The following is a 14,945-nucleotide window of genomic DNA, read 5'->3' on the forward strand; positions in this document are numbered from 1 at the left end:
CATTTCTGAGAATCTAAATTAAGAAAATTTCTCAAAACAGGGGGGCAGTCATGTCTACTCTCACGTTCACAACAGCGAATACCCTTTCAAACAGTGAAAAACTGGAAGCAACAGGAATTCCAAATAATGAATTAGTAAACTATATTCTATGAAGCGAATGGACTATTTATTTAAGCATTAAAAATGACACAGAGAAATATTAAAAAAAAAACAGAAAAATGTTAAAATGTTGAAATGTTATCTGGGGAAAAAAATCAAAATATAAAAATGTATATCAATGGTGATTACAACTGGGAAAAGCCTGGATGAAAACTTCTAAGATGCTAACAATTCTGCTCCAGTACTGACTCTGTGTGATTACGTATTTTTATCCTCCCTATTCCCCCCAACTTTTACAATGTTATTTTATTACCTTTATGAAAAAAAAAAAAAAGTTTCTCTCCGTCTTACGAAAATCTTTCCTGTGCTGTAGACACAGAATAGCTGCTCACTGCCTCGTGTCCCACCACGAAACCCCTCTCCTGGCGCTTCTCTCACCCTTTGTTAACGGGCAAGAATTCTCCTTGTTTATGTGTATTATCTTCTAAACGCCAAAGCTACTTCATAGGGCACTGGAGGCAATCACCTCCCTGTGGTAAGACTATCAGCCACCTTCACTCTCCTCCCAGTAAGTACCAAGTTGTTCCAAAGAATCAGAGAAAGGGTTTTATAACTTCTAAGCAGGACACAAAAGGAGGTGGCACGAATTCTAAATTGGCCATTCTAGGGGTGCCCTTGAAAAGGTGGTCCAGTTGGTACCTCAGCTCGGCTCATCCTGGCTCTGGCTGAAACCATCTTCAGTCCTCCCGGTATGGATCAATTCCTTAATGGATGCTAAACATTTTGATCGGCAGAAGTAAAAAAATAAAAGAGACTTAAACACCCAAAAATAGGAGAATGGTTAGGTTACAGTGCATCTACCAGGAGGTTAAGGAATTCTCATTGTAGCCTCTCAGTGGTTAAGCTTTAGAATATGCTGGTAACTTTCCTGAGACCACATGTGGGGGGAGAAGGGTGGGAGGGCGGGCTGGCATTTGGACACAGACCCTCTTTCTCCAATGCTCACACCCTCGACTCCCAGACTGGAAGGTACTATGTAAGGAATGGAGATGCAAGTCGAACTTGTTTTAGAAAAAGACGTCTTTTCCTTTCCTCTAGTGTCTAAACTTTCTAGTGCTCTTCTGTTTTTATAATTTAAAGACAAAAAAACAAAAAAGAAAAAAAAAGAAAGGCAACCGAGGAGAGGATTTCTTTTTCTTTTTTAAATGTATGTGTTTGTGTGTATGGTTTGGTTTTTTAAATTATGTTTTGATCAAAAGACTAAATAAATGTCAACCAAGTCTCTACTGCACTTGGGGGTTAAGGGTAGGAAATGAGGAGAAAAAGATGATGGGGAACAGCCAAGACGAGCCTGTTCCAAACCAAACCAAACAGCGCCACCACCTTTTTTCTCTATGTTCTCTTTCCACCACCTCTTCCAGTTTGCACACGAATTCTGAAATCACGGCACTGGATTGAGAGAGGACACAGAATGTCACATAGGGTACGAATATCACATAGCTGCTACTGGCAAAGTTGGGAACAAAACTTGGGTCTCAACTCCCAGTCTTGCATTCTTCCACAAACTTATCCTGTGCTGCACACTTCCCCCACAACTAAGGACAACTTGCATTTTCTGGAGTTCAAATACACACCACATCCTAAAAATGGTCATTCCACATATTTGCATAGTGTTACTAACGCTCAAAACTGGACAGATTATAGAGTTTACACATGCTATCTCATTTGAAACTCAAATGACAATTTTTAGCAATTCTGAAGCCAGAAACAGAGAAGGCTGAAACAGACACAAATACTTTTTTAAAAGCTCCGCAAAAATAAAAACGCCTTAGGTATAGTGGTCTATTCAGAAAAAATCATATGCAACCAACAAAATGAAAACAGTCCCTGCAAAAAAAAAATACTCCCAATCCACACTCCCAAAAGCGTCTCTGAAGAGCAGGGGCAGGCAGCAGGAATATTAGGTCCGTCGGACAGGCGACGGGTCAGTCTCAGAGCAGGCAGCTTGTCCGAGGGAGCACATCACAGGGGGTGTAAGGGGGAGGAGAGGCAGGAGGGGACTCCAGAGGTGGACTCCAAACGCTGTGCTCCTTCCAATGGGTCAACAGACTGGGCCTCAAATCCTGGTACCAGCTATGTTAAAAGTTCACAGGAGCGGCCTCTCCTCAGCCATTTCCTCAGCTGGCTGCCACAGAGACAGCAGCTAGAGAGCCCGAACACAGTTCTGTCAGACAGGTCCATGGTCTGCTGTCCGAAGCCCAGGAAAGAGCCAAGGACCACTGTCCAGCTGTGTGGTCCCCAGGCAGCCACCCACTAGACAACCTTGGGGCCCAGTACGCCTCGGATGTGCTTCCCACCTGCCAGGGTGCCACAGCCGAGCTCACCCTGTGGCACCAACTCCGGTGAGAAAGAGGAATACGCCTCTACAGGGCAGAGAGCATGAGTGATCACGGGGTACCCTGGACGCCCCTCCACTCCCTTCCAGGTGCCCCCAGATTACACCCCATCCAAATCTCATGCATATTTCGGGGGCACAAAATGGGTAAGAGACTGAAGAAGGAGGTGGCGTGGTGAGGATCAGAAAGACCCCCCAAGGCCCTGCTGGTGCCCATTTGAAGATGATGCCCAAACCTTTTTGGCAGAGGAAAGGGGACGCGGAAGCAAGTCACTCTCTAGTCAGTACCAGCTCCGTGCTGGGTACTTGGCACAATGCTCCACTTTATTTAATCACCAACACTACTGTGTAAGACGTGCAAGACGGGGTCAGCCCAGGCCTTGGAGTCAGGCAGCCCTGGGGTCAAGTCCAGGTCTGCTGCTTGCTGCTTGGTACAGACTGAAGCGACACGACCTCTGGGTCTCAGACTCCTCACGTACAAGGTGAAGGCAATGAAAAGGCCCCCAGAGTGGGAGTTAGAAGAGCCTGGTAGAAGGGTCGTCTGCTCTCCCAGAGCTGTGGCTCCATCGCCACCAAGACCCCTGTTTCTGCAAAGGCTATGCTGCTCTGAGACAGAGCACAGTGTGGAGAGGGCAGGACTGCTGGCCAGTGGGCCCCCCACTGTGGGCAGCAGGCAGGACATGCAAGGTCTAAGCAGATCTGGGCCTCCGCCCCCTGCCCTAGGTCCCCCCACCCCGACTCCAGCAGGGGCCAGGCACTCACGGCACTCCTTCTCGTCACTCTTGTCGAAGCAGTCGGGCAGCCCATCACACTGCCAGGCGCCCGGGATGCACCGCCCGTTGCTGCACATGAAGTTACCCGGAATGTTGCACTCGTTGGTGAAGTTGTTCCCCGGGAGCAGCTGGCTCTCTGTCAAAGAAAAGGGACAGGGAGATCAGAAGGCACGGCAAAGGCAGCAAGGACCCGAGCCCCCCACCTGAAAGGGCTCTTATTTGGCATGAGTTGTACAGGCGAGGCTTCCGGTAGGTGACTTGACCTCTCTGGGGCTCAGTTTCCTCATCTGTGAAATGGACTGATAATCATCCCTGCCCCTCTCGGGGATTCTGAGAGAACTAAATGGAGAAATACGGGGAAAGCCCTTAGTAGGTGCCTGGCACACATTAGGTGCTCGTTGGCTTTTCTTCTTTCCCCTTCAAAAAGATTGTTTGTGAAATCACACTTTCTTTCCTCCTGGCCATCAGCTGTGACTGAAAATGAAGCTTCCCAGACAGGAGTGAGCACTGAACTCCCAATGACGCCAATGGTAGGAACTGCCAGCTGCTGCCAGGTCTCAGACTCTGTGGCCTCCCAATCACAGAATCCTTGAACTTGGGCCAAGTCCACAGGGATACTGGCAGATCATTTCACTTAAAGAAATGGGAGACCCAGCCCACAAAATCAGCCAGCCTAAGGTCCCACAGGAGGAAAGGCCAAACTGAAACTTACCCTCAGGCCTCTAACCCCCCGAGGGAGCAGCAAGGTCACTGACTCGCTTGCCAAGAGTTCCTGGAGGTGTAGAGCCAGCCCCGAGGTTTAGATGAAACTCCAGTGACAGTCACAAAACGCCAGGGCCCTCACCCAAAAGTGCTAACTCTTAGCCTGGAAAGCAAACAGGGCAGGCCAGGAGCATGGGGGTGGGGGTGCGGAATGCATCCACCGAGGGACCCTGGGGACGGATTTTCAAGCGAGCCAGAATGAGATCAATAAGACCAGTCTGAGCCAGTGTGATCAATGAGTGGGACAGAAGGAGCCATCTGGAAGTAAGATGGTCTTAGGGGAAGAGGGAAAAAACCAAACATAACAACACCAGTCTCTCCAGGGCTCCCTCCTGAGTCGTCAATGAGCATTTATTGAACGTTTATGACCAGACACTTGGGCTGGGTCCTAAAGATGCAGAGATGAAACGTAGGGCTGGAAAAGCACTCAGGACACTAACGATTTTATGGCCGTGGACTAAGAGGAGAGTCCAGACCTGCCTGGGGGGCAGGCACAGAGAAGGGCCCATTATCCTCTTTCCCGAGCTTTGCCAAAGAGAAGCATCTCATTCCAGATCCCTGACATCACATGTCACGCCACTCTCCTTTACGCGTGCTAGTCTTTTTACCTGGAATGCCCTTGGGCCCGTGGGGGTCTCCTGGGACATCCCTATATACCTGTTAGCGTGCAAGTTCTACGCTGCTTCTCCAAGCAGAAATGAATGCTTCCTCTGTTGTGTGGTGATGGCTAAACGTATCTGACAGCTGGAGCAAGTGGGCACCAACCAACTGGACTGGACACAGCCACGGGCCAGCGGGACCACATCAGCCCAGGGGCCACGGATTTTACAGCTGCCCCAGCACACTGAATAATGGACGTGCGTGGCTGAATGTTCTACTGGAAACGAGCTTTTGTAGTTCAGTGAAGAATTCTAGAAGAGCAGCTACCGTGAAGGGCCTCACCCTGGCCCGACCACCTGCACCAGAATGCTAAAAACCTCCCTTGTCCCCTCCTCATTCCGTCACCCCGACGGATGGTCAAGCACCTCGTCCTGCACGCTACGCTCATTGCCACAGCTGTGACCCCAGCCCAGGTCACCACCATCTCTTACTAGGACTACTGTCACAGTCTCCCAACATGGCTTCTCTGCCGCCCCTCCTGTTCCCTCTCTATGGCCAGAGGGACTTTTCTAGGGAGCAAATCCATCAAGGCCTTACTTTTAAAAAAGCCACACTTTAAAAAGCCATTGAATGGCTCCCCACTGTTCTTAATGTAAAGTCAAATTTCAAGGCATTCAAGAAAGGTTCCAGGAAAGAGGTGGCATTTGCAGTGGATGCTGCCAGATACAGAGACGGAACATCAGGGCCCTTCAGGCGTAGAGAAAAGTAGTGAAGACAGTGCAGGAAGGCTCAGCCCAGAGCAGTGACGGGTATGGAAGAAAACCCATGCAGCTGTGATTATCAGGAACTGCAAATGTATTGTGCCACTATGTCCCCTATTCTATCCCCAAGTCGGACATCACTAATTACGGCACTCTGTCCTGAGCCCAGGCTCACTATCAGAATACCTCTCAAGGCAGGCCTCTCTGAATGCCACCACCACCCTGAGAAGAACATGAGACCAATGCACCATGTCCGGGGGAGGCTCAAGATGACGGAGGGGGCGTCACAGGTAAGAGGCCTAAAAGGACAGCCAGGTGTTGGACAGAAGGCACAACCCAGAAAACCCCGCACATTCCAGCTGTTTCCAAATAACTGTTCTGGGCTCCACCAGCAAGCAGGGAACTCTTCAGGGCTCTAGAACGTACCTGTCATTCTGCTGTGTTTAGAAATCCCCTACACTTGCTTTTATAAAGCTAGCTTCTCGAAGCCAAGCTCCCTGGAAAGTCGCTGCCATTGTGAAACCTTGTTCTGATAAACAGATTTCCGGAGGCAGAAAATTGGCCAGATTAGATTCCGAAATGCTTGCTCCGAGAGGCTGGCGGCACGTGGACTTGACAAATGAAAGAGTGCGATGCAGACTCAACACCACATCTGTTATACACAGGTGGTCCTGCCAGCCACAGGGCTCAAAGCTTTCCGGGCAGGACCACAGGTCCCCAGGGCCTGGTGAATGATAGCAGAGGACGTTCTTTGTGCACTTCTGAGCAAGTCCATTATGCATGCACGGGGCACAGAGCCTTGTGCTTTAGGAAAGTGACAATATCGTCAGCCTCAAAAGCATGAGGAGAACACAAGGTAATGAGAGGTTAACTCTCATTGATTCCATCCTCAAAAATCTTCCTCAAACCCATCCAGTAGGCCTCGGTCAACTGGTACCAGCCAATCCAAGCCCCCGTGACCTCTTGACCCCTTTAAACCAGTGGTTCTCAACACAGGGCAATTTGGCACCCCAGGGGACATGTGGCAGGATCTGCAGACATTTTTGGCTGAGGTGTCCAGTAACGAGAGGCACAGGGCAGCCCCTCCCCACAAAGAATCATCCAGCCCGAAGTGTCCATTTCGGGGCTGAGATTGAGAAATCCTGGCTTAAACCAACCCTCCAACTTTCATGTCTCACTGCCCCCAGTTCCTTCTCCTCACAGCAGAGGGAGATTGTAAAATGCTACTGATGGATTCGCAGCGCCCTTATAGTAAATCTAAAATGCCTGCCATGGCTGACAAGGCCTGGCGTGATCCGGCCCCAGCCTATCTCTGCAACCTCATGTCCAACCACTTCCTCAAACACACACGTCCTTCGTGCAGTGAGGCCTCTGCACATGCTGGTCACTGACCCCGATTCTGCCACCCACCTTCCACCCAGGCTGACCTGCGTCCTCTCAAAATTCTTATGTTGAAGCCCTAACCCCAGTACGTCCGCATGTGACTCAATTCAGAGATGGGGCCATTAAAGAGGTGACCAAGTGAAGGAGGCTGGGAGGGTGGCCCTCATCCAACAGGACCGGTGTCCTTACACTACGAGGAGATGAGGACACGACCTGCACAGACGGAAGACCTGGTGGAGAGACAGTATGAAGACGGCCACCTGCAAGTGAAGGAGACAGGCCGCCAAAGAAACCAACGCTGCCTACGCTTCCATCTCAGATTTCCCGCCTCCAGAACTGTCAGAAAATAAATTTCTGTTGTTTAAACCATTCAAACCCTGGTACTTCATGGTGGCAGCCCCAGCAAACTAACCCCCCTGGCTCACGCTAACCCACTTGTCCTTCGGGCCCCAGTTTGATATCACTCACTCTGAGACCCCTGTGTTGACACTCGATCTAAAGCTGATCCCCCTTATTTTTCACTCTGGTCGTGTCCCCCGTTTTCTGTTATCCCTACTTGTACCGACTGATGTGTCTGTACTATCTCCCCACTAGACTGCACACCCCTGGAAGACAGAGGGCATTGCGTTGTTCTGCATCCTTCCCAGCTGGTGCTCAGTAGGTCCCCAGTAAGTATCTGTGGCTGCTCTAAGGAGAAAACCAAGTGTGCAGTGACAGACTTACCCCCGTCCCCATGCCCAGTGCTGTTCCTTAGAAAGTTCTCTCTACCCCCGCCTCATCCCCCTCGAAGGTTGAGTAGGATCTGTAACACGCAGCTAAAAATAAGGTACCGGGGGGGTGGGGGGGGTGTCTGGATTTTTGCAAGTAAATTACTACCCCGTCTGCTTTAAAAGAGATGAGAAATCTTTTCAGCCCGAAAACAGGACTTTCTAGTGGCTGAAACATTTGTCCCATCTCAGTGTCTTGGGACACATTTAGAATCCTAAAAGACAAGCATTAGCACAAAGCTGGCTAGCTGGGGTTTCTCCTCCTCCCTTTTTCCCCCCCTTAAGCTGAAAAATGAAAAAAAATGCCCATTTTCACTGTAGCACATCACTTACTTAAAATAACTACACCATCTGTACCGAGAATGAAAAAAAAAGAAAGTGCCAGGTCCTCCCCCCACTGGGCACAGGGGCAAACAGCCAGCTGCAGCAGCTTCTCCCCAAATTTCTGGAACCTACAAATTTATAGTTGATGAGGAGGCCAAAACTGGGACAATGGCAAAAACTCAGACAGCTGCTGCACGCTGCCCAAACTCTCCTGGAACATGCAGCTAGTGATGCTGACTTTCCCAGCTGAGAAATGGGAATTCCACTAACAGCTGGAGTGTTCCACATTCTCTTCTCTCTCTCCGCTGATCTTCTGCCCCTCGGGGATACCCCTTGTCAGAATGCAACAAAAAAACTGACATCTGCAAACTATCAACAGGCGCTGCTTTCAGATTTCTGCCCAATCACCTTATTTTTATCCTTTGCTTCCTGACAATCCGGTCTGCAGGCGCCATGAACAGCAAGGCAAGACACACACACATATGCATAGAGACACACACATACGGCTTAGTGTTGCATTCGGCAGATCTCAAATAGCTCTTCCCTGAAACCTCCCTGGAGAATTAACACACCTCTTCCCACTGCCTGGTGCCAACACACATAATGTTATTAGGCCACTGAAAACAACCATCTGTTTTCCCTTTGACTCACTTCTTCAAACGCACACAGACATTCCACGCACGGGCATACGGAAAGCGCCAAGGGAGCTGGTCTGCAATGATTTGTTTGTAAACATCCCTGGAAAATCCCCGAAGGTCCCTTCGACTCCAGACTGCTCCGCACGGTGGCATCAGTGTTGGATGGAACGAGAGACATCTGTCCCCAGCACTTCCCAGGGCCATTTGGTTCTCATCAAACAAAGTGCTTCCTGCTGGCGTCTTCCTACGGGGAGCTCTCTGGCTGTCACCAAGAAGGGAGCAGTCACGTGTGGATGTCTGAGCCTACGGTGAGGATGTGCTTCTGGCTCCAAGTCCCTGAGCACAGCCAGGTCTCCAGCTCTGTCTGGACTGCACACCGCCCTGCCCCGTGAGCGCATGACAGTAGCCCCGGCCTCTGTTTCCCCATCTACCCGAGGAAGAAATTGGTGAGAAGGGATAACACAATGACTCACGGGTTCAGCCCAGGTTGCTGACCCTTGGCATTTACAGATTTCCTACTTACACATACAGTGTATCATATTTACACTGACCGTGACTGAGAGTCCTGTGTAATTTTACCGGAGGAACAATTTACGGATGGAGCACAGCTCCTGGACAGGGAGTGAACCTAGCTGTCCGCCCAGCGTCTGCCCCTCAGGCAGCTTTCTTGTTTGCTTCTCCCATGAAGCTGTAGCACCAGCCGTTACAAAACAAAACGATAAATGCTTTGTTTCCTTCTGAAAATGAGTTAGCAAAGAAAGCCAATGGCTAGTGTTAATGAGAAAAGCAAAGAGAAAGTGAAAAGGTCTAGGAAAAGGACAGGTTTGATTTTGTTTCTTTTCAGCAGGAAATGGCTCTATAAATTATTTTTGTACTCTATTTATAGCCTGATGAAGGGCCCCAAGCTGTTACTTACTTACATTTTTGAGTTACGCTTCACTGAATTTCATGAGGAAAATGGTGTTGGAGCGCCAGGCACGTTGTGGGGATTTGCACAGCCGTCAGGATGTAGCTGGTGCAAGGTCCAAGGTCCGCAGCTCAGGAGCCGGACGGACACGGGAGGCCATCATTCCTCCTGATGCTGCGTCTCGAAGGTGAGCGAGCACTGAGCCCCGCCCCAGCCGGTCCCCATTTCCCCTCACGCGGCCTTCAACAGCCTTTAAGAAACCCACCATTACTGACTTTTCATAGGAAAGATCTCATGTCTACTGAAGCTCGTCACACATGGCAGGAGTTTAACATCAGTTCTCTTTTCATTCTTCACGACAGCCCCATGAAATCGGCACCATCCGCATTTTGCAGATGAGGAAACAAAGACTGAAGAAGTAACTTGCCCAAGGTTACGCAGCTAGAGCAGGAGTCTGCATACCCTTTCTGTAAAAGGCCGGATAGTAAATAGCTGAGGCTCTGCAAATCAGGTGGCCAAATTAAAGATATTATACAGGTCCTTATATAAGAGAAAAGAAAACAATATTCCACCCAATTTTTTATGGATGAAATTCAAAAGGTGATCATAACAATTGAGAACAAGTTTTCTGTAATACAGGTCTACTAATGAGAAGGACGAAATCCTCTGGAGGGTAGGGGACAGGTAACATTTCACTTGACTAAGGTTCAAAGTTAGTGTTCCCTATCCTCAAAATGTATTGCCAAGGCATACTTTTTTTTTCAACCATTTAAAAATGTTAAAACCATTCTTAGCACGGGGACGTGGACCAGTTTACTGACTCCTGAGCTAGACAGATGGTAGGTCTCCCTAAAATAACAAAATGACAAAGGTGCCGATCCAAAGGCATGTCTTCTCTATTCCATTACACCCATCACACTCTGAAATGATCCCGGTGGTTTAGCGGCTGCTCCCCCACCAGGAAGGCTGGGACCTTGGCTGTCCTGTTCCTGCTACGTTCTCATCAACGAGCGAGTACCAGGCACGCAGCACATGCTTAGTAGATGCTTGCTGACTGAATGAGTTGGGGAACAGAACCTGATGACTCCTTCCGATTCTGCTAGCCTCAAGTTCTTGGAATTTATCTGAATTTCACTTGAATCCATTTACACTTCCATGCGGACTACAACAGGCAAGTGAGGTGGGGTCTGCAGAACACTGCCTAGCTCCTGGGAGGAAAGGAACAGAAGAGAAGAACTTCTGGATGAACTTCTATGAGCACTCTTTTCACACACACCCACGTGCCCGGGGTGAGAAGCTGTCCCCCATCTGTTCTGTCTTTTCAGCTTCAATCAGCAGCGGCAGCAGGGAGTGCAAATCAGCCAGTGAAGCTAAACCGAAGAGGACAACTTTATGACCAGTTTTATCAGGCTTGCAGATAAGTCAGGCTTAAGAGAGGGCCAATCAACCCTGCACTTCAGCACCTCTCAGAAGCAGCCACCGGGTCAAGAAGGATTTTGCTCCGACCTCAAGTTGAGCCCAGACCCCATCTGTCCAGGGACGGCTGCAACAATTCCTTCAATCACTGTGAACCGTTCTGCAGCTCCTATTCTGCTCCACACAGAGACACCCAGGCAGGGCAAGTATGGAAAATAGCGAAGCAAATCAAGGAATATGGGCACAAAAGCTAAATGAGCTTCATTTGGGCCCCAAAGCATATTTTCCTGTGCTCAGGGTAAGGAAGGATTTCTGGAGTATGACTCAAAATAGCACAGGCTATAAACGCTGATGAATACAACCACATTAAAATGTAAAATTCTTGGTTAAAAAAAGACTCTATAAACAAAGTTCAAAAAGACAAGCCACTAACTAGAAGACGGCATGTGCCATATATAATAACCCAGAAAGATCTTTATCTAGGATTGTCTTACAAGACTGTAAGAAAAATCAGGCAACGCACTGGAAAACTGGACAGAGCATATGAACAGGTACTGTCCCTGAAGAGCAAACTCAAACAGCCACTTAATATATGCTCAAGCTCAACTGTAATCAAAGAATGATTAAGGAAACAAGGAAATTCTCTTTCACACCCATCAGACTTGCAAAATTTTGAAGTGTGACAATCTCAAGTGGCAGATGATGTGGAGTTATAGGAATTCACACTCTGCCTGTGGTGGAGGAGCTCAGAAGAGCAATTTGGCAATTCCCTGTGAAGCTGGAGACGCCTCTCCCCTCTGACCCAGCCAATCCTCTCCTGGTGCACCAGCCGGGAGCCTGAGAAACTTCGCGGCAGCATTGTTGCTAATACAAAACTGTAAGACACACACAGTGTTCATCAAAACGAGAATGGACGAAAAATCGGGGAACATGCACACAATGGAACACTACTCAGAGCTGCAATTTACTGAACTGGGGTGGCATCAATCAAGGAAAAAAATCTGAGAAACCTAATGCTTAGTGAAAAAAAAACAAGTCGCAGAGTATCACTTAAAACAAGCTTGAAAAATCACAACTTTCATGGATCCATACAGATGTAAACATTGTTTTGAAAACGTACAGAAAAATGTCAAATTCAGGAGCGTGGCCCCCTCTGGCGAATGGGGGTCCCATGATACACAATGAACTTCAACTAGAAGACCTCTTTCTTTAAAACAATCTGAAGCAAGCAAGACGAAATACCCAAAATTCAACAGAGCTGGGTGGAAGGCACGCAGCTTTCCTTTGTACTTGGTACTTTTCCCCATCCATTAAAAAATATTTCATTAATAAAATTTAATATAAAGAACAAAAACTATGCTAACGTTTGAGGAAAATCTATGAAAGACATATGGGACCAATATTCTAGCTTCAAAAACCCCATCAACGATAAAAGAATGAGGAATGAAAAGGGGACAAGTGTTCACACGGGGGGAAAAAAAGAACAAAGACAAAGACATCCATCGGGGACATCGGTCCATCCTGAACTTTCTTCACTTTCTGAAATGCAGCAACAGTTGCAGGATAGTCACGGATTGAGGAGCAAAAACAGAATAAACACACCCCACAAGACAGACTGACCCACCCAACTTATTAAGCCGTGACATTCCAAAACTAAAAATGGCCAGGCAGGCCTAGCCAGAAGGTCAGATAGTTTTTAAATAGTCATTCCTTGAGACATCAGGGTGGGAAGAATCACAGTGAAGCTGGCTTTCTCAGAATAGTCCACACCATCTGTCTCCTTGCCCCTCAACCTGGGGCTGCAGGAGGCTGAGCAAAGGTCCCCGTGGCTGAGGCAGCCAACGCCGTGATTTGGCACTCCCAGTCACAACTGCCAAATGCCCATTCTCTCATCACTATAGATAGCTGTGTGACTTCAGACAAGTGAGTTACCCTCTCTGAGCTGGGGTAACCCCACCTCCCAGGCAGCGTTGCTGAGGTATAGAGGAATATAATCAATCTATCTATCTATCTATCTATCTATCATAGATAGAAGGATAAAGTAAATAGAGTAGGCAACATATACTTGAGGTTCAATAAATAGTACTCATACTAGTATGTTAGTCCTTCCTTCCCTCCACACATTCTTCCTGACTTTCTTCATAGAGCTGCTACTGTCAGGGCTACTCAGACAAGACTGAATCCCCTTTTATCCCCTGCCTCCCTAGAAAGGGTGCAGCCTGGGCAGGTGGGAAGCCTGCTGGAATTGGAGCTAGCTGGCGGAGACCCACGATCACTTAAGTCCAAGACAGGACACTGTGGGGATAGACACCAGGTTTTAAGGACACAGTTAAGGAGCGCAGTGTGCAGCCCTCAGAGTGTGGCTGTGTGTCTTCTAACACACGATAGTCTGAGTTTGGTTATTCCCAAGAAGTAACTAGCCTCCTTGGATCATTCCTGAGGACTATAAACATGAACCCGCCCTTCCTAACAAGGGGGTTATGAAGCAGGTCAAAAGAGGAAGGCACATGGGACACACCATTGGGATCTGGGGGAGTCGCTCCACCTCCCTGGGCCTCAGTTTCCCCATGTGTAAAATAAGACAGTACTAGATGACATCCAGGTTCCTGTTCAACGTTCAACTCGCTAGTCTTGTTTGTGTGGACATACAACCAGTCCTCACGGCAGGCAAACACTTAACCATCTGCCCGTCCTACACACAGTCTTCAGCACTGCAACGTAATGCCTCAGATTTACCCAGAGCTAGCTCCTCCTCTAAAGAACTGAAAACATCCCTGCAAGGCAGGGAGTAAGCATAGTTCCTCCTTCTTAAATACAGAGAGACTACGATCCAGAGATGAACCAGCCTGGCAAAAGGCAGAGCTGGAGCTGGCCAGAAGAGCCAGGTTTCCTGCCTGCCCCTGCATGACACTCCGTTCTCACCTCTGCACCTCAGAGCTCTGACCTCCCCGGCCGCCCACTGGGGCACGGCTGGTCCCACGCTCCCTGCCACAGGAGAAAATCACCTCCAAAGGGCCAGAAATCTGACCTGCCTCCCATTCCCTACTGATTCAAGTTCACTTCCATCATCCACAACCTCCCATCATGTCTCAGCAGATGAACGATGTTTGGTTTATCACTTCCGATTAGGAGAGGAACTGCCAGGGAAATCAAAAACGCCGGCCTGGTACCACTAAGCGAGGGGGGAATAATACATATTATCCGGTGCGTCTTTTTAAATTTCCTTAAGTGGCTTTAATCCATTAAACTGGTCCATCCTGCATCTACAGTCTGCTCACGCAAACACCCTCCCTCTGTGCTGAGCCCGCCGCCAGGCCCTCCATCATGAGAAATTAGCTGACTTCTTGAGCAAATGACGTTTGTACATCTAGCAAGTGTCAGCGTCGAGCAGCATTTACTGCTGGAGTCCCCGCTTCTGTATGCATGTCTGAATGAGCACAGCTTTCGGAGGGAGCAATTTACGTCTGCAAGGGACTTGTCGGATTTGGTAAATCAAAGGCCTGGAACTGTGCAGACTAACCTGTTCAGGTTTTCCAGATTGCAGAGGCAGCTTCTGACAGTGCAGAAAACAAAGCAAATTAAAAATTAAAGAGCGCTTATAGAGCTTGTCTCACCCAGGCCAGGCCTGCGGCCCACAGTCTCTGGATTCGAATTCCACTCCTTCCAAGTTCAGGGAACGGCTTAACCCCTCTATGCCTCAGTTTCCTCATCTATAAAATAGAGATGGACCCAACGCAACCTGGATAAGCTCCCTGGGTCAAGGAAGGGCTGTTTTGTCCATCTTGGTACGGGAGCTGTGCAGTCACAGATCTGAAAACATTAGAACTCGTGTGGTGTATCACTCAAACCACAAAAACCTTTTAAGGAAAAAAATTTATATATCCTAATAGGAGCCATAAGATTAGCCAGAGTTCATTTGTTAAGGGTATTATTATTCACTATTAAAGACTTACTATGACATAAAGACTAGGTGTAATGCAGACACATAACATGTCATTACACAAGACATACCATTATAATATCCTTCCATGATTCATAATTAGAGGAAGGGTTATCTCAAGTGTAAAAGGATCCACTTCGACTGGACACAATAGAACCAACCAGGTGAGACAGAGTTCAG

General features: G+C 48.3%; 1 protein-coding gene across 3 annotated transcripts in view; it reads right to left on the bottom strand.

The window, feature by feature from the left end:
• Positions 1-14,945, bottom strand: part of LDLRAD3 (low density lipoprotein receptor class A domain containing 3) — a 217,480-nt gene that overhangs the window by 147,294 nt on the left and 55,241 nt on the right. Inside the window, exons 1-2 of one of the 3 annotated variants that reach the window (XM_033120506.1) lie at positions 9,423-9,595; positions 3,257-3,403 (exon numbers count right to left, since the gene is read on the bottom strand). In XM_033120506.1, the coding sequence (XP_032976397.1) occupies positions 3,257-3,344 (88 nt within the window). In that variant the 5' untranslated portion in view covers positions 3,345-3,403; positions 9,423-9,595. Of the gene's footprint in view, positions 1-3,256; positions 3,404-8,515; positions 8,641-9,422; positions 9,596-14,945 lie in introns of those variants that run through there. The other 2 variants (XM_033120507.1, XM_033120505.1) reach the window with 2 other exon arrangements.

Source organism: Rhinolophus ferrumequinum, chromosome 11, assembly GCF_004115265.2.
Source record: "Rhinolophus ferrumequinum isolate MPI-CBG mRhiFer1 chromosome 11, mRhiFer1_v1.p, whole genome shotgun sequence".
NCBI lineage: Eukaryota > Metazoa > Chordata > Mammalia > Chiroptera > Rhinolophidae > Rhinolophus > Rhinolophus ferrumequinum.